Genomic DNA, 23,448 nt, shown 5'->3' with positions numbered 1-23,448 from the left:
CCTCAAATAAAATGATTTATTCCCATTAAATGATTAAAGAATCTCTGGAAGAGAAAAGGAAGATGTGATTATGTGAGACAGGTTGTCGTCTGTCATTTTTTTGTTTATTTAATTAGAAGCCTATCTTTTGTAATAAGGATATGAGGAGGTTAATTAAGACTTATCCCTACTGCTGTGAGAACATCGTTTGGATTAAGACCTGTTGTTTAAAGGCCTAATTATTTACCCATGCATAAACAGGAGGGAAGCTTCACCATGGAAACAAAGAGAAAAGCAAAAGCATTGGGGTTTTATAATTTAATAAGAGCACTAGAGTTCTCAGAGTAATGGACACATATATTATGATAGATAAAGTATTAATCACTTCTATAAGTGTACTATAGTTCTAATTATTAGCCAGGGAAAATGAAAAATAACTGTGTGAGTGTAACGCAGGAATCAAAATGCCTTTTGTGAAGGCAACATGCAGCACAATTGCACCACCCTGTGGTCGTAGATAAAAGTACATTAATTTCTTTTTGCTTCATGTATGACATTCTCACAGTGTTTCTATCCTCCACCCTCTTACAGAACAGGGGACTCGATACCGAAGGACCGATGACTCTTATGCAAGAATCCTCCAACATGTACAAGCACGTTAGTGTACAGGAAATTCACATCATTGCAGACTTGAATCAGTTTCTGTTTCTCAGGCTGCTCCTCCTCAGCGTAGTCGATCTGTTGAACTCCTAATATTGACAGCCAAAACTCCTGGTTTCTCTGCTGGATTCTTGAGGCTGTCTTGGAGGTTTGCCTCTCAGTCAACACTATCCGCGTGAGGTCGCTACCTTCACACTCAACGGACACATCAAGACCTCTCAAGCATCTGTCAAACGCCTTCTTGTCAAATGTTTCATTGTGTCGACCCAGATGCACGTATCCTCCTGATCCTCTGGACAGATTGCAGACAGCTCTTTTGTATCCTCAGTATTGCTCTTGGAGGACGTTGAGACATTTGTAAGTCTGGTCTGGAGGATCTTAGCAGTGAAGACTGAGCTGCTCTGATCTGATCCCTTCAGATAGTCAGTATTGCTGTAGCAGGAGCCTGTGTGATTCTCTCTGATCTTGGTTGCTGAAATCCTGTCTAGGCTGTGGTGTTTTTCGGAAATGTTGTCTTCGCCTGGCTGTTTTGCTGATATTTCGTCTGCTAGGAGCAGGTCCTGGCCTGATAAGAAATATCTAACCCCTGTTTTAAGCATTTGTCTGGGGTTGACCTTTGTTCTCTCGGTCCTATATTCTGAGGGCATTTCGAAATTTGACCGATCTCTTCTTTCCTCTTTATCACTGTCGCAAAAGCTCCCGACAGCCAAACACTCATGGGAAACTTTTTGCCTTGAGGAAACGTTTTGAGTTTTTGCATTGGAGAGCAGGCTTTGGACTTCAGTCGCCTCACCTGTAGTCTGCAGCAGCGTTGATAAGCAGTTTGAGCTTGCTGGTCCCAGCTTAGCTTTAGGACCGCTGCAGCTTACAGAGCTGACAAACTCCTGATGAGGTATTACCCTCGGATTAGGAGGAGTTTCTTTTAGTTTGGCGGCAGCAGTTTGGGCTGAGACTGTGGATTTAAGCCGGCTGGCCCTGCAGATGAGGTCCTGTCTTAGGGCCTGGACGGCAGCGAAAGGCCCTTCAATGGTGGCTTTCATCTCCTGATGGAAAGGCTGGAAACGTAGCGACCTGTGAGCTAAACGCAGACTCTGAATCAGCGCTGATTGATCTCTGCCGAATACAGAGAGGTCAACCATAGCACTGGGGACGTATAAAAACACCTGCAGCACAAGAGCATATCTGAATCAGTATTTATACCATCTAAGAAAAATTGTTACTCACATAAGTTACAGATGAGCCAAACTCTCATGAAGTTTTCTTTAAAACCAAACCGATACTTACATCTCTAGTGAAGGGAAACACTGTAAGAAGGACGTCGTCAGGAAACTCGTTGTCCATCATGATCTGTTGCTCCTTTCGCACGACCCTCTCTGCATCTGCCAAGAGTAGTGTACTGTGTTCTGCTATGGTCTCCACCCATGTGCACATTATAATGTTTCATGATGCCATCAGAGCACAGAGCCTACTTATTATCCATCAGTCTGATACTGGCTTGCTGTGACTATAATTTGGCGAATTAATCCATTCATCAGCCAGGCAGCAGTTGTAAATAAATGTTTGAGCTATACTTCACTTCGCTACATATTGCATAATAGGTTCCCATGGGAACCAATTAAGCATAAAACTGGAGATACTTAACAATGACTATAGTTGGTTTAAGGCATTTATGTATTTTCATTTCCATTCACTGATAAAGGCAGCCTCACACACTGCCATTACATTAGAGCCACAGCTACTAAGCATAAAAAATAAACAGATGGGAAAAATAAATACAGGGCTAGCTTTGAAAAAAATCCCAGAGAATGCTGAATGTATATCCAAAACGACTCTTCTGGCCACCTGGATTAAAAAATATTCAGTCTCTTGCAGCTAAACAATTTTTCAAAATCAATTGCTTAATTTTCAACTGTATTTTCTGATCCAGGTAGCCAGAATATACCTCCTTGCTGTTTTTTTTTTGGAACACAAACAAAACATTTGGCATTACTTTGTAAGAAAGTGTAGGAAACATCAACATAACAACAGTAGAATTTTGTTGTTGACATTGTACAAATTGAGCAATATGTCATTTCCTGCCACCCACTATCTTTGATTGGAGAGTAGAAAATACCATTATTTTTTAAATTATATATTTTTGATCCAGATGGTTAGTGATGCTTAATGACCTCTTTGGTTTTGAAAAATGGCTGGATATATATTAATGCTCTGTGACTGAAATGTAATAATAGTTATTACTTATCGTTACACACACACACACAGTAACGTTATACTATTAGCTTGTAGCCTATGTTAGCTTTTACCCTGTTAATTTACCTTCAATTTTGTCAAAAGTGACAAAAGCGACTCCGTCCATGTTGGTGGGATATGTGACTACCTGGACGTCTCCTCCACGACTCCTCCTGCAGCTTTGGAAATGAATAGTCAGCTTGTCAGCCATCCTGCTAACGGGTAACACGTCGGGTACACCGGACACAACCACCGTCCTATTTCCCTCCCAGGAGTCGGTGTTCATTATAGCCGTAGACATGAACCCTTGCATTGCAAACATCGCAGCTAACTGCTAACGCGCGTTTTTTTCCAACCTCTTCCGCCGTTGCTATAAACACAAATTCAGTTACCTAAAGAGTCAAAGGTTTAGTTCAGTTTCACTTTCACTCTTCTTGGAGCTGTTGGTTAGAAGATGTATCAAAAGCCTTTATCCACTAGGCGTCTCTGTTTCTCTACATTTCAGTGACTGAGAAGAGGGTTTATTCAAAATGGCTAATTTATGTAGCTGGAAATAAGGCTGCTAAGCAGAGCAAATATATCTGCAATGCCCAAAAGACAGAGATACCAGCCTAAGGCAACATTTTCCACATAGTTGCCTCATTATGCTTTTTTTTCTTCACACAATCAAGTTATATCTTGCTCCAAAAAAAAAAAAAAAAAAAATTAATAATTAATTAATACACCCTCAAATTTTAGATTATTGCTCACCTTTTAGTATTGGAAAAAGTTATGTCAACACATGTGGTGCAAACATTTATTAGTCAAACCAAAAAAAAAAGAAAAAAAAAAGAAAAGAAAAAGAAAAGCCACACCAGACACAGAACACCTCTCATGATTCACACAAACAAAATCCCCCAAAAAAAGAAGCCAAGTAGAGTGACAAACTCGATTGCATTTTTCTTGTGCATATAAACATTTTAATTAAATATAAAAGAAAGAGGCCTGGCCGAGTGCAACAAACAGGCACGAGGGGGGTCGATAAAAGAAAATCCAGGCCTTGTCCGATACTAATTAAATCTTCATCTCGTTCATCACTTCAGTGCAAATCCAACATTTACTGTGTATAAAAGTGACTTTAAATAATTCAGGTAGTATATCTATTATTCAGTGTTTATTATTGTATGGGCTCAAATTGTACAAGTGTTGCTGCATGTTATTGTTAGAAGCATGTTATACAAGAGAAGTAACCCATTCCTGTGTAACTAACGGAAGATAAATGCTGCTCAGTTTTATGAGTCAGTGGCTAGGACACAGATGACGGAACTGTTGATGAATGTTAAATAAAATAAAACACTTACTTTGATATGAATGCTCAGTTTCAATGCATTAATATGGTATGGAGCCCCAAATTCTAATTGTCTAATTTTCAGAAGTGGGCACAAAAACATTCTTGAACCAGAAACAAGTAGAATGTGTGTATGTTTAGCTCGATATGGTGCTGTCACACTCATACACCTGCTATTAAAAGAGCCACAGTGGAGTCACTAACAGCTGGCAAATGTAACCCAAAGCTCTCCAAACACATTCACTTTTAAACAGCAAACGAGATTGTCAGAATAGAGAGGGGCCAGCTCAGTAGCCACGGACGCATTTCACAAACAAAACAAAACTCAGACCTGTTGGCCAGAAAAATGATAAAATGAACTAAAATAAAGTAAAAGTGAACATTCATTCTTCAAACATTTGATACGTTTTTTTGATTTGGACAGAGTCTGGGACTTGATCCGAGAGTCCAGACTGAGGCAGGTGGTTGGATGTGCGTTCATGTGGCGCTCCTTAGATGCACCAAGATCTTAGCAGCTATGAGCCGGCCTTGTCCGAGTCACACAGCTCCCCTTTGTGTCTGGTACTAGTTCTGAGTTTAAAGGTTGCCTGGGGGCTGCTGTGGTGAAGCGCGGTGCTTGGGACAGCATATCTGGAGGGTAGCATGGCAAAGATGGAGTATGGGGCCAGGTGTCCGCTGGGAGCGTCTCTGGTTGTGTTGCACAGCCGGGGCTGATGGTCCGACAGCCGCTGGATCAATTCGCTCCCTTTGCAGAGCTCTGCCAGGAGATGGTGGGAGTCTGTACAGCTGATCCCCTCTGGAGGATCTGTCACATCCAGGATCTGACTGCTCACTGCGCGCACACACACACACACACACACACACACACACACACACACACACACACAGAGAGCACTGTGAGCAGCAGAGCCAGTAAGTAAAACAACTGTCATGGGTGAAGAGAAAACTCAGACCTGCACCATCGGGAGGCTTCAATAAACTGCTGCTGTCAGCTTTAAAGCTTTCGGTGGAAGGTCAGTCAGACCTGTTGCAGTGTGATCAAGCAAACCTATATACAAATATCACTCAAATTTTGTGTTGTTACTGTTTCTTGATAGGTTATATTTTCAAAAACTGTCAGTCTAAAGATAATGCTGCTTTTCTTATTTCCAGAAAGTGTGACATTTTAGAGGCAGCGCTGTAATGTTGAACTTTCCACCGAGCCTTAATGCAAAACACGCTGGGCTGCGAACGACCCCCCTCCTTTTGATTGTACTAGTGGGATTGTTGACAAGAGCACCTGAATAATGCAAAAAAATACCTCGGCAAGTGCAAAAATACATCGCCATATTTGAAATAATCAGCACATTTCTGTCGGCACAATACCGCCGGGGCTGCAGGTTCCACTGCCAGGTGTGAATTCCGCCCCGTTTGTAATTTATTCTGCTTACATTCACAAACAGATGCTTTTCTCCACAGCTGCGGAACGCAGCAAGCATATTTTGACACAACAAAAACCTGCTGTTATTTCAGTAAATCTGCTAAACTGACTACACAGCAGCTGAGTTGATCACGTGATGATGAATTTCCTTTTCTGATTGACATCTAAAACCTGATGTTTCACTCTGGACTGCATGTTTTGACAAACTGCTTGTCTGAATTCCTAGACAACTGTATAGAAAGCATTTCATAATATACCAAATTTCTATTTGGTGCATCTTACAGTAGAGGGAAGGTCAAATTTCGGTCAGAAGCTCTGATAAATTAAAAATGGCCGCTGTTATCTCGATGTTCACTAAACTCAAGCCTCCCTCTGGACTTCCTATTACCTGCTTCACCTACACTGAGATCTGAAGACAGAGATTTTCTGCTGGCCTTCCTCCCATGACCGCTACGCCAAACCCCCAGTGGACCCTGAGGAGACAGAGGACAACAGTTAGGTTATCTGTGGAGGGCGGGGGAGGGATGTTTCCTCACCTGAAATGTAATATCTTTTTTTTTTTTTTGATAAAGAGGAAGAACTTTACAACTGCAAGCTCAGAAAATAACTGTTAGATTACTGATAGAAGCCTCTGAAAAACCTCCCAATTCAAATCAAGCATAACACGCGGTGAGTGTTTGTGTGTCTGACCTGGTGTTTGGCCACCATGTGGGCAGTGTGGATCAGCGGAGGTCTGATGGAGGGTTTGTACTGCAGAGGTTGGCCCAGTAGAGAGTAGTGTGCTTCACCTAGACAGCATAGCCAAAAAGTTAGCACAAACTGTGAATTTTCACATCAGTGGAAACAAGAAACTGTGAGTTTATATGGACTTAGATGTGGGCCTTGATCCTGAGCGAACAATGAAACATTTGAAGATATGCATTTTGTGTGTGTGTGTGTATATATATATATATATATATATATATTTTTTTTTTATTTATTTATTTGAGCAAACAAAAATGTATTCTGTGCTAAATAGTATGTCATTTCTGAACTGAAATGTAATTTGTAAATTAGTCTGTAGTTTATTAGCTTGCAGCCTAGCCCTCTTTTTAGGTAGCTAGCCTTCTTCAGCCAGATAAGCAACAACAGCAGCTAGTTGGCTAATTTGATAATTCCATTTAAACAGCCAAGGCATTAGAGTTTCCTTAAAAAACATTAACTTTGACTGTGTCTCTAAATGTAATGCAATTTCAATCTAAGATATGACATTTGTTGGAGAGAGTGAGCTAAATTTCAGTTTAAAAGCATGCTATTAAAGGTGGTATGTAACCAATACGGTATAAACTACCCATTTGTGGCTGTGGAGTAGCTGCTTACCATTGTCCCACTGCTTCCATACCTCCTTAGTAACAGATAATATAGTAGCAATCAGACTGGAGACAAAACAGGCAATCAGAAATGACCTACTCCAATTTTCCAATTGGCTATAATTGTGGCACAGTACAAGGCTGTGTGAGCTTCAGTGAGAGGCAAGGCTAAGCTGAAAGTGTACAGACCAGGGATGCTGAGAAAGGACAAGTGAGTAAAACTGAGTGAGAGAGGTTATCATTATATGCTCATATGGATAATTTACTAAGCACAACATTTTAGTTTGCTCAAATGAAATCAAATTTTGCGTGATAACTTCTCTACAAAATAAAATGACCATGCTTGCAAAAAATCTTTGCACACTCAGGATTAAGAAATACAACTGCATACATTTTGATGAGCCTGCTATATCAGTCTGTGAGTGAGTAAACACCCTGGTGGCCCATGTGTCTCTGACCTTGTCCACTGTGGCAGAAGGCTGTAGGGAGCGGCGGGTGGTGGTGGTGGTGGTGGTGCGGGTTGGCCATGACAGGGATGGACGAGATGCCTGATGGGAGGCCCTTGACGCTGGGTGGCTGGCCTGGCAAGGGAGTGAGTGCCGGAGACAAGGGCAGGCTGCTCTACACACAACACACCGGCGGTGCGGTGAGAGAAAATGGGGAAGAACACAAACACTTTCATTCAAAAAAAGGCAACAATCTCGATTTCTCTCTTTCGTCAGTTCTGTCGTTCAAGTTGTTGCTTTAATGTACCGTTTCATCCACATTAGTCCCCCTAATGTACCATTACACCTTAATGCTAAGGACTATTTTCTTCTCATTTTCAGGTTACGCCAGCTTTGACTTCATTTGCAGAGCCTATTTACTACGACATTTAACCTGCCTGGAGCGCCACGGAGGCCGCATTTGGCAATTCTCGCGTCATTGTCAGACTCAGACGACCAAACTAAACTGGCTTTCTTGCGACAACTTTCTGACACATACTGTATTGTCCTATGTGGCAAACATTACCTGAGCAGATTTATAATTTAAGTTGACATTATTTGGAAATTGTTGTCAAGTCAAAACCTCTGGGCCACTGAGCTAATTAAATCTTCTCAAAACCATAAGACAACCTCAACAAGGTTATTAAAAGGTTAAATACAATGTTTGACTTGACATTACAACAATGCAGTTTTATTTTAACTCTGAAACTCTGAAAAGTGGTATTGTTTTGAGTGACTGTCTTTGCCTAATCGATGCACATGGGCAGCGTTTGTACCTGGGTGTTGTCTGGAGGTGGGGGGAGCTCAGCAGGCCTGCGGCTGCGCTGGTGCTCGGGGCCCGAGTGTTTGTGGCCGGGCTGTTTCCGCTGGCAGGGGGAGGGAGCCCGGGGATGCTGGCAGGAGGGCGCTGTCATTTGCAGCATTACCATGCCGCTGCCGTGGGCCGGGGGCAACAACCCTGCACAAACACCAAAATAAATAAATAACACAAGCTGGAATTGAAATACAGTGTTGACAAGAGGCAAATCAGGTCATGCAGACATGGTAAAACACACTATATAACTTATTTTCATTCATTACATCCGTTTTTTTTGCCCAAAAGCTCTCTTTCAGCACTTTTGTTTAGCTACACATCAGTGAAAACACCGCTCTCACACTGTTAGCCCCAGAGCAATTAGGTTTTAAGTGCCTTGATTATAAGGGCACATCCGTAGCGGCAATAACAGTCCATACCATTTTGCTGCTAAACCTTCTGCAATGATCCGGGAAATCCAATTATCTTATTAGTTTGTGACGCATGAACGTGACTTAAACCCCCCCCCCCCACCAAAAAAAACAATCGGAGGTTGAGAAGCAACCTTCTGCTCCATCAATTCAAAAAATATATATTCCACCTAATTAATTTCTGTTTACATAAAGCTCGCATTAGGTGAAAATCACATTGGAAACTTTGCACAGCCAACGCCAATGTTGATTTATGAATTATTACCCAACAACAGTAGCAAGGACAATGGATATTTGGACTTAATCTGCAGATTATTTCTGGCCCCGGCCTAGCCAATTAAAAATGTTTACTGGTGACGCTGTAGGTGAGGCCGCCGCGAAACCTTCATCTGACCTCATTACTGACGGGCTGGAAATGATGGCTCCCTCCATTGCTCTCCCATAATAATCAGGCATGAATAATAAAGGTCATTAGTAAGGAGACTGCCCCACCTGGGCCTCTGGACAGAGATTCTGTGAAACCTCGAAAGGCCAACACAAAACAGGCAACACAGGAAAAGATGGAGAAAGGTTATTATGGCGACTTTTAGTATTTATTTTTATATTATTTCACCCCTCCCATATCTGTGCGACATCCACTCAAGCGGTCTCCTCACACGGGCTATGGAAGAGCTTTTTTTCCCAGAGCTGTGGACAGGTTGCGGAAATCAACCCCCATCACTACCATCACCACCACCCAGCCCCCGACTACACACTCACGTGCACAGACACACACAAACACTTGCGCAGATAGAACCATTCCATTAATCCATTAATAATGGACTCTGTGCAATAATGACGCATTGACTTTTGTGTTCATTGCTCCCTATATTTATATATTTTTTTAGTATTTATTTATATCATGGGTAATATGTATAGGTCATGGGCATGAGTGAGGTGTGTGGGTGTGGGTGAGAGTGTGCATATCTCTCATATTTTATCTTGTATTTTAATGCTGCAAACTGGATTGTTCCAACCAAGTTTTGTTGTGTAAATATATGCAATGACAATAAATATTTATCTATCTATCTTTGGTAGTTTCAACTATCTATCTCCCAATTTACCTATATATCTATTACAACTACACATATCAACAAGGTCCATATATCTGCTGATATTAACTTATTAAAGAAATGCCTTCACCTCATGTTTTCTGTACTGCATTAACAATATCAAAGCATGAATTAGTTTACATATGATGGTCTTGTAGTAAACAGAAAGCAGTTGTTCATTTAGAATCATCATTTAGGAGTAGGACAGTAGGGAAACTAGGACTATTTTTTACTTAAAATTAGATTAACCCGTGCCCAACCATGTAATAATATATCCCAATACAACCATTGGAGCATAACTCACACTGGAGCTGCCAACGACATCATTCAAAGATGCAAAACAACATTTGGACGGAAGTTGTTGTCAACACAACATTTGCAGTGGTCGACCTACTGGCTGTTTAATCTCCGTGCAGCTTCAGAGGAAGAGGAGGATGGATGTGCAAATCACTTTCACTTATACACACACTCCAGGGAGCCGTCATCACCACGCCTCACTCTCTCATTTTGAAAATCCGGAGTGTAAATCTAATCATGCTTCCGACGCACATACAACTGCAAAGTGAACCCAGGGAAGATTATTTCATTATGAAGCCCGGGTGGTAGCTGTGAAGGAATACATTCTGCAGTTATTGAGATATGGAGGAATATGAAGGATGTCGGAGTGCTGGCAGTGGTGGGGAATCTCCAGGGCAGCTAATGTCAGAGACTGAAAAGTGATGCTGCTGCACATCGCTATGTGTTTAAATCTGGTCCTCGGACTGGGCTGTGGTTGGCCGTCGGAGGGGAGCGTACCTGCATACTGCTGGCCTGGGTGCTGCTGGGAGACGCAGGGGGACGAGGTCTGAGGAAACTGGAGCTGCTCCATCATCTGGGCAGGCAGGAAACTCACTGTTGAACTGTGAATGAACACACAGAGGAAAGTGTTTTAGAACAGGGTTCAAACGTTTTTTTTAATAGCACAATTTAATACTTGTATAAAAAGGTGATAGGGTAGGGATGATAAGGCCTAGAAATGTTAGCCATCTACATTAATCTATTGACATTTCCATCACATTTTTGTCAGTACTCAAGCAGTATAGAACAATTAGAGCGGCAGCTAATAGTCAATTGATAGTCTGCAAGTGATTAACCGTTTTAATTCTTCAAGCAAAACAATTGATGGTTCCAGCTTCTCAAATGTAAGAATTTGCTGCTAGTTATCGTCTTACAGTATATTAAATGAATGTATTTGGGTTTTGGACTGTTGCTTTGAAAACAGAATTTGATGCCATCAACTTGTGATGTTTGTCTTGTATAGAAAAATAAAAAACCTAATCTGCAAATAATCGACAATATAAATGATGGTTAGGTGGTTATAGTTGCAGCCCCAATACCAATACTTCCTAATAATATCATTAATTCATCATTAAACACCACTTACACCTGGATAAGCAGCAGAAAATGACTGGGTAGATCATACCCTGTATAAGGTTTAAATGTTGCCAAATTTGTCAGCAGAAGCGCTTCTGGCACTCCAAAGCCCGAGCACCTCAAGAAAAAGAAGTCCAATACGATGCTTACACCTTAGAAGTGATCAGAGCAGCACTTCCAAACCTGCACAGACGTAAATCTCCAGAAGCTCAGCGATCTTAACACTTCAGCTGGGGGTATTAAATTTGAAATTTAACTTTAAGTCAATCTGCAAAGCAGGTGCTCTGCTCAGTAAGCAACCTGCCTGCAGGGACTCGCGTACAGATGGTGAAAAAGCTGGCTGCAGGTGGACAGTCGGGCCTCACGGGAGAACACTGAGCCGTTCGAACACTGACACATAAATCATTTCCACACTGACTGCCCTACTAAAGCAGCCTCATTTTACAGCTGGGAAAAAGAGAGAGTGACCTCTCCTCTCATGTGTGTATGTATGTGTGTGTGCACATTGTTCTTCTGCAGGTGATGACTACAGTACATGTCTGTTTCATGTCTGGTGTTGATGTATACGAGCATGCATAATGGTCCCAGTAGTGCTCCCCCTCACCAGTATCCAGATTGATTGGGTCCATGGAGGTAGAAACTAATTACATGTTTTGCTTTCTGTGAACTAGTTCTATCAATCAGCTTATAATGAGAGAGAGCGCACAGCGCTCACCACTACTCGGCACCAGCAGTAATGGAGGACGACGACTCGGGCTCTTTGAGAGTCGACATTCATCACTAATACGCAGACCCGAAAAGCATCACCCAAAGCACCGTACTAATAACCCCCCCCCCACAGTGAACAAAGATGACCTTGGCTCGGCAGTGCTTTGGGGAAGCACTCATCATGCTTGTTAGGTCTATAAATAAGAGGCACCTTTAGGAGTGAGAAACAGCAGCTAGTACCTGCAAATCGGTTTCTGGGACAAAGTACATCCACAGGCAAGCTAATCATTTCACCTAAACCTGATTAAAGCAACTTCAGCTATTAGAAACTGGCATTATAAAAGGATGAACATAAATCAAAGTAAGTTTATTATCAGTGTAAACGTAACTTCATTCTGGAAAAAAAAGCCGAACCAGAAAACATCATTAACTCTTTTTTTTACATTTTAGACTTTGAATTGATCACTGAAACTGGCTTATGAAAGAAATCATAAACATAAAATGTGCAATAAACTAATTGCTCCCATATATCAAAGAATTGATGTGCATGTACACTGCTGCATTTGAACAATATCTTTATGCAATAAAACAACTTAAACTTAAATCTAAAATACTATATCATACTGGGCTCCTTAAAACGGATTGAGTTACAAAAACTCAGGGTTCATACGCATTTTAACCAATACTTTTCCATGACTTTTTGGCAAATTTCCATGACTATGTATTCCTGAAAATGTCAGTCGACATTATACAATAAGAATAAAAATCTGTGTTAAAGTTTACCCTCAGAGGTTTAACAATAAAATGAATGACAATTTTTGTGGTTCATAGTGGGATTCGTAATATCGCGCCCCGAATAGAACGGTGAGGTGAAGACGACGTGAAATACATTTTTTATTAAATTTTTTTTTATATATGCTGTGTTAAAAGAAATTCCATGACTTTTCCAAAACTTTGAGTCTTTTTATTTTCCCAAAACCTTTCCAGGCCTGGAATTTGCATTTTTCAAATTCCATAACTTTTCCAGTTTTTTTCAAAACGTATGAACCCTGAAAACTGTTAAAATGAAAATGCATTTTCTTTTTTTTTTTTTTTTCCAAGAGTTGACATGGATGGATGTTCAAATAATGTGTAACCATTGTACATTGTGCATGCTTGTACTGTATGTGTTCATTCTTGTGTCTCTTGAAAAGAGATACTGATCTCAATGAGACTTCCTGTTTCAATAAAAGAATAAATAAAAAGAAAAGAAAATCATCCATCTTTTATCTTTGGTGAGTCACATGCTCTTTCTATTGCATTTGATGCTGGTACAGTACATTCATTTCCATTCACATTTGAAAAAAATAACTTGATATATCACATAATTATGCTGTTTCATTACTTTTGGAACATTTGCAGAGTGTCCGTGTTGTTTAACCTGAGATGGTACCTCATGGTGGTGTGCTGGTTAGGGGGGAGCAGGCTGTAGCAGGGCTGCATGCCAGCAACAGCCACCGCCGCCTGTCCTGGCTGACAGGACACAAACACTGGCTGCTGGTACGTCTGCTGTGGCACAGAGACCTGCTGCAGGAAAAAAAGGTTGGAAAACAGCGGTTAAACATGTACACATTTGTTTTGTATTCTCCTTACTGTTAAAAGACGAATAACTCAAAAGTTTGTTTTCTCCATTAATCTCAGGCACATGCTTTTATTTTGGAAGCTCTCTTCTCTTCCTGTGTCTTGACAAGAATAAAGAGCTACCAGCAGCCTCCTTTGAGAACAACAATGGTCTTGAGAACAACAAATTCCATTCATACCAAAATGAACTGCATGCTCTTTTTCATCTTTACACTGTTAATATTAATCTGACACTCAACGGGAAAGCTTGCAGGCATCTCGTCATCTAAATACCTGATAAGACTGCATTGGAGGGTACTGGACCATCATGCCTTGCATCTGGTTACCCATATTGCTTTGCTGGTTGCCAGTGAGAGCGACGGTGGATGTTGGCTGCATGCCCACTATGGTCTGGTAGCTGGATGCTGGGTTTGGCATCATGGCTTGGTGCACTGAGGCAAAATTAGAAAAAGGCACAACGCTGTGACCGAATGAAAAGAGACTCCTGATAGGAACACAGTGATGGTAACACAACACTGCAATTAATATTCACGACTCCTATGAAACACAGCCAGAGACAGTACTGATAAAAGCTTGCTTATCAAGATTTTATAGATTTTTTTTTAAAGGGAAATTTGTAGGAGAACAAAAGAAGGAGATTCAAAGATTGTCGAAGTCTGAGCTTGGCTCGGGGAGTAGAGCTGTTACAGCTAAGCAGGTTTGAGGCACTCGGAATAAATGAGAAAGTCAATATATTTGATTTAGCCTGCAGTGGCCTGAACCTGCAACCTGAGTGGACCAACCGCTCCTTCGCCTCAACAAAAAACAACTTCCACTTCAACGAGTGATTAGGTTCAGGGGTAAATGGAGAATGGGAACACATTTCTCCAGTACTACTTAAAAACCCATTTAGAGCGCCGGGAGAAGATGACACACACGGATCTGTCCATTTTCCAAAAGGCCTAAAATGGAGGCGCTTATTCTTCGCCGGAGGGGAAGGGGAGATTCAGACACTAAAATGTCAAGGTGACAAAAAGAGACATTTGAAAATACGGTCCCTCGTGACACACACACATGCGGTATTCCAAGGGACAAAGGAGAGGACGTCCTTTTGTGAAGGTGTCTTTACAGTCTGCCGCCCTGGGAGAAAAGTACAATGAGACAATGAGAGTGCTCAGTGAGGAACAGAGAGGGGGAGGACTATTTTTATCCAGCCTCATCTCCCACCTTCACTCACAAACCAAGCATGAAATGACAGTAATATCAAAACGCACCCCATTTTATTCCATTCCAGCAGATGAGGGACGATTTTGACTTCTTTACTTCGGAAATTCCTTCCTATGCCTGTCTGTGCATCTTAGGGATTTGAGCCATCCAGTGAGGACAGGCTGAGACCAATTAGGAGGAAGTTTTTGCTTTGCATGCACACGCTCCATCCTCCTCCGCCTTGTGCCGACCGTCTAGCAATGGTGAGATTACTGCATGTCCTGCATGTGAGGAGCGAGGGGCTGAAAAAGAGACCGGTTCACTGTGAGATTCATAAAGGCCTCTCAGACAGCGTCCCGGCCCCGCATCCCGCCTCTCAAGACTCAGTGTGCTTCCTCTTTGGTATTAAATCATACTTCAAAGCCTGAAAACCATTAAGATGAAAAGGAATCCTGTCTTGAAAGGCCCAGGCAGCTGACTATCTACCTGCCTCATTTGTAGGGCTGGGTATCATTCAAAAATATTTCTACCGGTACCGATAACAATACCGTGACTTCGATACCGGTTCCTAAACAATACTTTTTTGGATACCAATTTAATAAAACAAAAAGAAATTACAACATTACGGCACAAATCTTTTTGATTTATTTTTCAGCTCCTACTACGTGAGCCCAGTCTCTGTGCGTAACGTAGAGTTTTTCCTGCCTGCCTCTGCGACATGTAAAGTTAGACAGCCAATCACAAACATTATTAGATCTTGGTAGAAGCATGCTGCATGCTTATTTGTTCACAAACGCAGATGAGATTTACTTTTTAGGTATTGAAACTTGAATGACGAGGCATTTTTCGATACTCGATACTTTAGATGCAATCGGTCGGTGCCTAAAAAGTACTGAATACAGTACCCAGCCCTACTCATCTGACCCATAATAGATACTGCAGGCTTTATATCCAGTGTCCAATGTTTTAACCTGGCTGCATGTGCATATTTTATGTAGAGTTTTAATTGTTTGCTAGTATGATTCAAAATGTGAGGTATCTCAGGATTTTCCCATCATTCCTTGAAAAAATTGTCATTTCTTTCATGCAACTTCCATTGAAAGTAGGGTTTGTGGCATTTTCTTCCCGGCAGTGACAAATCAACTCTGGCATCACCAAACGGTAAAGAGGAAGGAAGACAAATCCTAATGACCATGACTGAAGCCGCAGCAAAGAGTGTAAACACAAGTACATACATACGTTTCTCTGCGGACCCTGACTGCGCCATCGGAGAATTCCCACTGACTACTTTTTTGTTATGTGTGAACCGGCTACACTATCTTTACCTTTAGTTGGTCATATATATATATATATATATATATATATATCTCTTTGTTTTTAATTAACGCAAAAACAGAAGAGAAACGAGGCACTGAAGTCATTTTTTTTCTGTTTCCCTGAGAAATAATTGCTGTCCTTTGCTTTTGTAGGTCAGCTTCATTTGTCCGCTGTCTGTTCCCCGGGTCCCCAGCAGGGAAGCCGCATTTGCAGCCTACAGATGACAGAATAGTGCCGCAGCCACTTACAGAGACGTGTGTGTGCACCAGCGTGTGTGTGTGTGTGTGCGCGCGTGTGTGAGAAAGACTAAGCAGGAGCTAACAATCTCAACTCCTGTGGTGAAGGGGGGGGGGGGGGGGGGAATCACCAGAATAATCAAGTGGATGTCTCCCGGGCAGACATCTGAACTCGTAAAAACGAATAAACTGAGGAAAGAAAGGGAGAAATATTTGTCCTTCAGTAGAGCAGTCAGACTGCGGCTGGCATAGCTCCCTTGTGAAGAAACATACAAGAACAACAACAAATAAATACTATCTAAGAGCTGAAAGTGAGAAGTCAAACTATCTGTTTAGCAGCAAGGCTCTTGGCAACATGAAGTCTGAAAAATCAAGGAAAATCCATTGCTTTACATCAGAGACTGCAGACCTCGTTGATTAAAACATCCTTTGATTTGTCTTTAGATCCACCGTGTAACTTTTTCAAAGCCATGTTTGAAGAAGTTGAATAAGCTTTGGTCTATCACAGAAAACTGGAGAAAAGATGGGTAACCTGCTATTTCTTTGGCATGCAGGTGTGTTTGTTATAAAAACAACTTTTACCAGTTAAAAAACATGGATCTTCTTTAAAACGACCGTGTGCATACCTTGTTGCTGGGGCAGGTTTTGGCTCTGGGGGCAGTTATAGGACAGCGGGTTGACGGGGGGCCGGTAGTGCTGCTGCTGGCTGGAGCAGTGGGGGTGGTGGGCTGAAGAGCAGTAACACGCGGACATCTGGAAGAGACACACAACACGAGTTCAAGGACTGTGTGACAGATCAGCAATCCCGTTTGAATCCACTTCCCAGCAAGAGGAGAAATGAAGGATTAGTCATAAAGCTGGTTTTCCACTGCGGGAGTGATCCGCGGTTGACAAATGACCACACTTTGGAACAGTTAGCATGATTTTAGACGTCCCTACCTGCTGGACAGGCTGATGGATGTAGGTGTGTTGCTGGAGCAGCTGCTGGTTCAGCGTGGATCCAGAAAAAGCAGCAGGGCCCGAGGTGGAACTGGGATAGGTGTGGTTGGGGCCTGGGGTCGGGACAGGCTGACCCTGCAGCACCCCTGGGGGTCCCCCTGATGGCCCTGCCACCATGTAGCTAGCAATCTGTTGCTGCTGCTGCGGAGCTCCCTGCAGTACCATCTGGGAGGGGTGGTGGTGGTATACAGCCGGATAGTGGCGGGCGTCCGGAGCTGAAGCCCCACTGTTGCCGGGAGGCTGCTGCGCCAGAGTCATGTGACTGAACTGGGCGTTGAGGGCATCAGGCTGGAGAGAGAATTTAGTGTTAAAACACATTTTACTCAATGTGCTCAGAATTTGGATCAGTACAGTTCGACCGCCTTGGACAGTCAGATGATTTCTAAGCTAAGCGCTGAATCAAAGCCACTTGCTAAATGAAGGTTCAAACAAACGGAGAGTTTAAATCTGACCCAGGTCTGCAGAGACCAGCAGAGTCTAAAGTGAACTATTTATGTGCATCACCACCGCACGCCAGTTCAGGTCATTTCTGACATGTTGGAAAAGTAGTGTTTTTGGTCATGGATTATTCAGCGCTAACATCTGGTGATGAATTAAATATTTATGGAACTTTCCACAGGCATAATTAGTCACAGAGGCATGTCTTTCACTAAAACCAGGTCAAAAATGAGGTTAAGTGAATGCACGATCTATATATGTGGGTACCGGCTCCTGCTGGATTTAAATACACCTTCCCACCCAATAAAACAAACTGAATAGTTAAGTGGGGGAATAATAAGGTGTTTTGAAGTTTGAAAAGGTGAGATAATGCTTGATTTTAGACACCATTGATAGTAATCTTGTTGAGCCAAACCTGTTAAAAACACTGAATGCGGATAGCAAACTCTGCTTGCTACGTAGTATTGAATATAATATATGGGGCCAATAATGGATCTAAATTTTAAATATATCACAGAAGATAATTAATCAAGGAGCTCATTAAAAAAGGCAAATAGATACAGTATGAAGATCTGAGTCAAAATAGAGCACAGTATTTCTTTAGCTCGACACAAGCTTCCTGGACATCTGTGTCAGAGTTTCATTTATTCATTTAACTGCTCAGAGAAAAGTCTAGAAATAAACTGTTAATGAGCCAGGTCTGACAGGAGAAGGAGAGCGGGGAAGGGGTAAGAATAATAAAATGGAAAAAAAGGAGTTCTGTACCACAGTGTACTGTTGGTTATGACAGATGGGCAGGAACTGAGAAGGAGGAAGAGGATACGAGACCGTTGGGTTGTGAACAGGCTCAGAGGACAGCTGGAGAGGAGGACAGATCGGCTGAGGAGGTAAGAAGAAGAAGAAATGGACAGAGGGACAGGAGATGAGACTGGAGGAAGGACGCCAGTAAAATGGTGGGAGCTTCAATTGACCATTTTACTGAATTTTACCTGTTTAGGTTTTCACTTTTAATGTAACAAGAGAAAAAGGCCTTTAGGATGAGGACTGACTGATGGGTTTGGCGAATGTAACACTATCTCAGGTAACACTGGCTGGTGCTGCTGGAGGGGTTGTCGATGGGTCAATTAAATAGCTTAGAGAAGCTCCTACCATCCTACTATCAGCTCCCATTTCAGCACAATAAGTTAGTGAGGTTAGAGAGAGTTAGAAAAAACAACACTGGAGTCTTTACAGGATTTCAAATTTGAATGAGTCCTGCTGAAAAATGTAGCCCCGCCCCCACTGACCTGAGGGTGGAGGTGATTGGTTGGCTGCTGCTGTGTCGGGACAGGGATTGGCTGCTGTGGGGTTTTCCCCTGCTGTGGGTTCCTGCCAGCAGCGGGGGCGACAGAGGCCGGGTTATAAACTACGGCGCTGCCATCGGGGTGGATGAAAGGCTTGCCTGTCAAATTTAATTCATAAGAGACCAAAAACCACAGTGATGTGAACTGCACACACACACACACACACACACACACACTAATACTTAATCATCATACAAAAAGGAAACACTTGAATTATGCTCGTGGTGACAGGGAGGGACACACCCAAACATGGTCCATGAGAGAGAGGCAACAGGAATTAACAACCTTGGCAGCATTTGAAGTTCAGTTTGCAGCTCAAAAGTGTACAACTGGCCCATGATGAATATTTACACATTTCTCCCATCTGTTCAGTGCATTTTGATCAGCGTGCTCTGGTCTGACTACTAATTTGACAGACAAACCGAGTGCAGCCCCATGCCAACCTATAATTCTGTCCCCGAGTCATGGATAATTCATTAGTAAACCAAAATTACAAGACATGAAAATGTATTTTTTTGCTTTGATTTAATGCAGCAGGCTGAGATTGGGTCACCGCCTCAAGAACAAAATCCTGTGCCTTTGTGTGATTTTTGATTTTAATGAGATGGACTTTTACATTGAAACTTTTCATCTTCGCATGGAGGTGTCCCATCACCCACCTGTGTGTGGGTTGACCAGAACGCTGCCGGGTGGTATCCCTGAGGCTTCCAGCGGCAACACGTAAAAGTTTGTTGCGTCTGTAGCTGATGGTGGCTGTGACGGGACGCTCTTGATCATCTCAGGGTGTCCAGAGCCTCTAGTGTCAGCGGCTATGTGGATTAAGGGTGCGCCGGGGATGTTGGACCAGGACGGGGCTGAAACTGGAAGAGGCAGTTGGGGACGGGACAGAGAGCTGGACGAGGAGCCGACGCTGCTGCACGATTCTGAACCTGAGGAAAGGCAAAACAATGAGATTATAATATTCTTCCTACGTCTCCCAGAATGACTTCAAGATAGCTTTTGAGAGGAGGAGCATTAACGTGTTGCTTTCAGCTTGCTAGTTATTCAAGTGGGTGAATAGAGTTGGTGGTGATAATGAAGCAGTCTTGCTAATAATGCAACCTCTCTGGTGGCTGCACAAGCAACTGTTGATGGAGAAATTGGTATCTGTGCACAGTCTGTTATGGATTTCTCCCTGTATAATTACCGAATGGCGTGTAAAATGGCGATTGTACAAAGATGTTTCTTGGGAGGAGGGATTGGCATCGCAATCTAGTGTTTAGAAGAGTTTAGAAATTTACAATTGCAGGAAATGGAAATGATCAAGTGCCTTAAAACTTTACCCAAGTATTTGAGTAAATTCAGTTCCCACCACTGGATTTAAAATGAGGGAAAATTAATGACAAATGTCATGACTTTGACCAAAAAACTGAAAGATTATGTCAAAATTAAATCATACAGGCAAAAACAATAAATGTTTCATTTCAGTTGATTGAGAGCAATTTTACTTTCATCATAAATAAGCTCCTATTTACAGGGAGAGATGGCGTGCAGCCTGTTCCAAGAGATGTTATTTAAGGGCTTAGGCGAAGGGCAAATGCAGCCGAACACGGCAGCACAGGAAAAATGTCTCCTCAACTTATACTCCCAAAACACAAAGTGAGGGCAGCCAGCCACCTCGTAAACAACTTAAAAAACTGCTCAGGCAAGAAGCCTGCTGCTGCTGCTGCTGTTACACCTCTGTGTAAAAAAATAAATAACCAGGTGATTGGCAAGAAGAGAAAAACGCCAGACAGAAACGGTGGCGGTAAACAAAATGGAGAGCAGAGGCCAACCAAGGACTTCTACCCTGCATTCACTGAGATAAAGAAGACAAATCCACAGTAAAGAGCACTTTCCTCTAATCTCAGCCAATCTAGTTACAAATGTATCATATTGTGGAGTAAGTACCTGCAGCCCTAACTGCATCTCAGTTATACTTTGTACATTCTGCAGTAACTCCTCACCGCTAGGTTTTACACTATTGCTGCTACAACACTTTTTAAAGGGCCTCTTCCATCACCGTGCTGCTGTACGGTCATTAATTTTGACAGCTGCCCAGCTACAAGGCGGCCCACAGACTTTACTAACAATGGCAACAAACATTTGCTCTGAAGACAACTCAGAAGCCCTGAATGCCAGAGGAGTTTGCTTGGAGCTCAATATGCAAAATGCCTATTTTTGCTCCTCATTTATCCAATTAGGATACTTCGTCATGCTGGGACACAGTTTCCTCTCCCATCTCTGAGAGACTGAATGAATGACTGAATTACATTCACGTGAGAGAAATCCTTCCATCTACAATCAGAAAATAGCTGTACAATGTAATCTGCCTTGTTTTAAAACAACCAATCACGAAAACAGCTGAATCTGAAAAAAACATAGAGGTGGTTTCTCCTCGGAAAAACAGAACAATAAAAAACTATATATGGCAGAATATTGACTGCTACATGTTGAAAGTGCAAGTAGATGCAGTTTTTTTGTATTTACGGCGGCCTCACTAAGGTATTTTTTCACGGTTTCATTTAAAACAAAGTGAGGACATTATGAGGTAAATCAGTCTCTAAACATTGTAGTACAGCTCTACTCCAGCTCCCTCCATCCCTCTTGCCTGTTTTGGAGAGCCTGCCGGTGCTCTTGCTGCTGGCTGTGCTGTCCCCTCGGACCAGGCCGGGGGAAATGCCGCTGAAGCTGCTGGCCTTTGTGATGGGGGGCCGCGGGGCGAGCCGGTTGGAGCTGTCCGAGCTGTCGGTGCTGCTCCACGGCCGAGGCTCGCCGTGCCGCGGCAGCGTTTCCGTCTCGGAGCTGCTCTGCCGGCTGGCGCCTGACCGGCCGGCCCGTAGCCTGGAAAAAGAGAGAGCATTTGATTTGAAAATATTTAATGCTAATTTTAATCTTATTTTATAATTCTGTTTCTATCTATAATGTAACACGCTCAAAAATGCTAAATAGTGTAGACCCAACTTCTGCAACGTGTCCTAAATCAGAAAGAGCTACATCACTGATCATATCACAGTACCTGCACACACATCTTGATGAATCGTTTGAGCCATAAATTGTCAAAAAATAGTAAAAGAATGTCCATCACAAATTCACTAAGTTGACATGTTTAAATTGCTTTTTTTGTGACCGAAGACATTTAGCCTTAGATCATAAAACATTTAACAGCATTTGCATTTCAGACGCCGGAACCACAGACTTCTTTTGGCATTTTTGGTTTTAAATATGACTTTCAATTTAATCAATTATCAAAACAGTTGCTTATATATTGTCTAATTGCTCAGCTCTAATCTTAAAATTTGTAAGTAACTAATAAGTTAATCTTTTGCCACAAAATTACACATGAAAAAGTGGGGGGGGAAAAAACACAAAACAAAACCAGACACCTTGCATAACACTGTTTAAAAAAAATATGGCCTGTGGTCTTCCTGTTGGACCATATTCAGCAATGTAGATGTAGCTATAACAAGACCGCATATTCTCCCAACAAACATGGTATAATTGCCAAGCTTTGGTTGAAACAGGCCGTCCCACATGGGCAGCAAATCCTATTTAACAGAAGCTTTCCTGAGCAGCAAAAACAAATCCTCAGATCAGCACGCCGATTAAGGCAGACGGGCGATTCAAAGGGTTTTCTCTGCCTGCGGTTCAGCCTCTGAAAGAGCTGAATGATGTGCGGCGGGGGCGGACCTACCTGAACATTTGCCGCCTCTGTTGGGTGCTCATGCATGCGCCTTCATCCTGAGCACTGAAGGGAGAAGAGAGGTATTACAGAACAGGCGCTGACAAAATGAGATATCCACCATTTTAAAAACATGACAGAGCTGACGCTAATTGCTGCTCTGACAGGAACACTATAAAAGTGATAGAACATCATTTAAAGTAGAGCTTTAGTTACACTTTAAAAAGGATCTATCGGTTCTACTCTGGCCAATTAACTGACAATTCATCATCCATGTTAGCTCTTTTTGAACCAAACTTATTGCTCAATGAGAGGTGAAGCAAAGTCAGTGGTTATTAATGGCATAGTACGACTTACCTTCTATCTAGTATGAAGTGATCTCCCTGTGGGTGGAAATGAAAGTTACAGTCAATTCCAGTGGTGCTGATAATTCACAGGACAGTTTGTTCTTATTGTTATCTTGAACGCTTCTCTCTTTGCATTTGCTGGAAACCACGTTTCATGGCTCTGTGCATTAAAAATCCTCATGAATATTACTACAGCATTGATCAATTTATCAACACACACATATATATATATATATATATATATATATATATATATATATATAAAAAGAAATAAAAATGCTGTTGCATTGACAGGTGCTTGGACCCCGGTGTACCCGCTTACAGGTCTAGTTATAAATTGGACTTTATTTATTTGGCTTCACATCAGAGGGAACCTAG

General features: G+C 42.2%; 2 protein-coding genes across 16 annotated transcripts in view; both read right to left on the bottom strand.

Annotated features, from left to right (window-relative positions):
• LOC116044587 lies at positions 1-3,330 on the bottom strand. The gene is made up of 3 exons (XM_031291910.2): positions 2,956-3,330; positions 1,924-2,018; positions 1-1,802 (listed from the first exon to the last, which is right to left on the bottom strand). The coding sequence occupies exons 1-3, from the start codon at positions 3,188-3,190 to the stop codon at positions 858-860; spliced, it is 1,275 nt and encodes a 424-aa protein (XP_031147770.1). The 5' UTR covers positions 3,191-3,330; the 3' UTR covers positions 1-857.
• A 669-nt stretch (positions 3,331-3,999) lies between these two features.
• Positions 4,000-23,448, bottom strand: part of LOC116044564 (R3H domain-containing protein 1) — a 45,758-nt gene continuing 26,309 nt past the window's right edge. For 4 of the 15 annotated variants that reach the window (XM_031291856.2, XM_031291858.2, XM_035998401.1 and 1 more), the window contains 16 exons: positions 23,081-23,106; positions 22,736-22,789; positions 21,653-21,885; positions 19,683-19,952; positions 18,967-19,121; positions 18,446-18,559; positions 17,183-17,530; positions 16,870-16,996; positions 13,779-13,936; positions 13,270-13,451; positions 10,560-10,663; positions 8,226-8,407; positions 7,423-7,585; positions 6,306-6,403; positions 6,004-6,088; positions 4,000-5,027 (listed from right to left, as the gene is read on the bottom strand). In XM_031291856.2, the coding sequence (XP_031147716.1) occupies positions 4,711-5,027; positions 6,004-6,088; positions 6,306-6,403; positions 7,423-7,585; positions 8,226-8,407; positions 10,560-10,663; positions 13,270-13,451; positions 13,779-13,936; positions 16,870-16,996; positions 17,183-17,530; positions 18,446-18,559; positions 18,967-19,121; positions 19,683-19,952; positions 21,653-21,885; positions 22,736-22,789; positions 23,081-23,106 (2,616 nt within the window). In that variant the 3' untranslated portion in view covers positions 4,000-4,710. Of the gene's footprint in view, positions 5,028-5,997; positions 6,089-6,305; positions 6,404-7,422; positions 7,586-8,225; positions 8,408-10,559; positions 10,664-13,269; positions 13,452-13,778; positions 13,937-16,869; positions 16,997-17,182; positions 17,531-18,445; positions 18,560-18,966; positions 19,122-19,682; positions 19,953-21,652; positions 21,886-22,735; positions 22,790-23,080; positions 23,107-23,448 lie in introns of those variants that run through there. The other 11 variants (XM_031291852.2, XM_031291851.2, XM_031291854.2 and 8 more) reach the window with 10 other exon arrangements.

Source organism: Sander lucioperca, chromosome 24 (genome assembly GCF_008315115.2).
Source record: "Sander lucioperca isolate FBNREF2018 chromosome 24, SLUC_FBN_1.2, whole genome shotgun sequence".
Lineage (NCBI taxonomy): Eukaryota > Metazoa > Chordata > Actinopteri > Perciformes > Percidae > Sander > Sander lucioperca.
This window is presented reverse-complemented; position numbering and strand designations above follow the sequence as displayed.

Excerpts from the sequence above, each read along its gene's own strand:
- LOC116044587 (XM_031291910.2), bottom strand. The coding sequence starts at position 3,190 with ATGTTTGCAATGCAAGGGTTCATGTCTACGGCTATAATGAACACCGAC. Across the intron at positions 2,019-2,955 it reads CACTTTTGACAAAATTGAAG|ATGCAGAGAGGGTCGTGCGA; the intron begins GTAAATTAACAG and ends TACTCTTGGCAG. Across the intron at positions 1,803-1,923 it reads TGTTTCCCTTCACTAGAGAT|GTGTTTTTATACGTCCCCAG; the intron begins GTAAGTATCGGT and ends CTTGTGCTGCAG.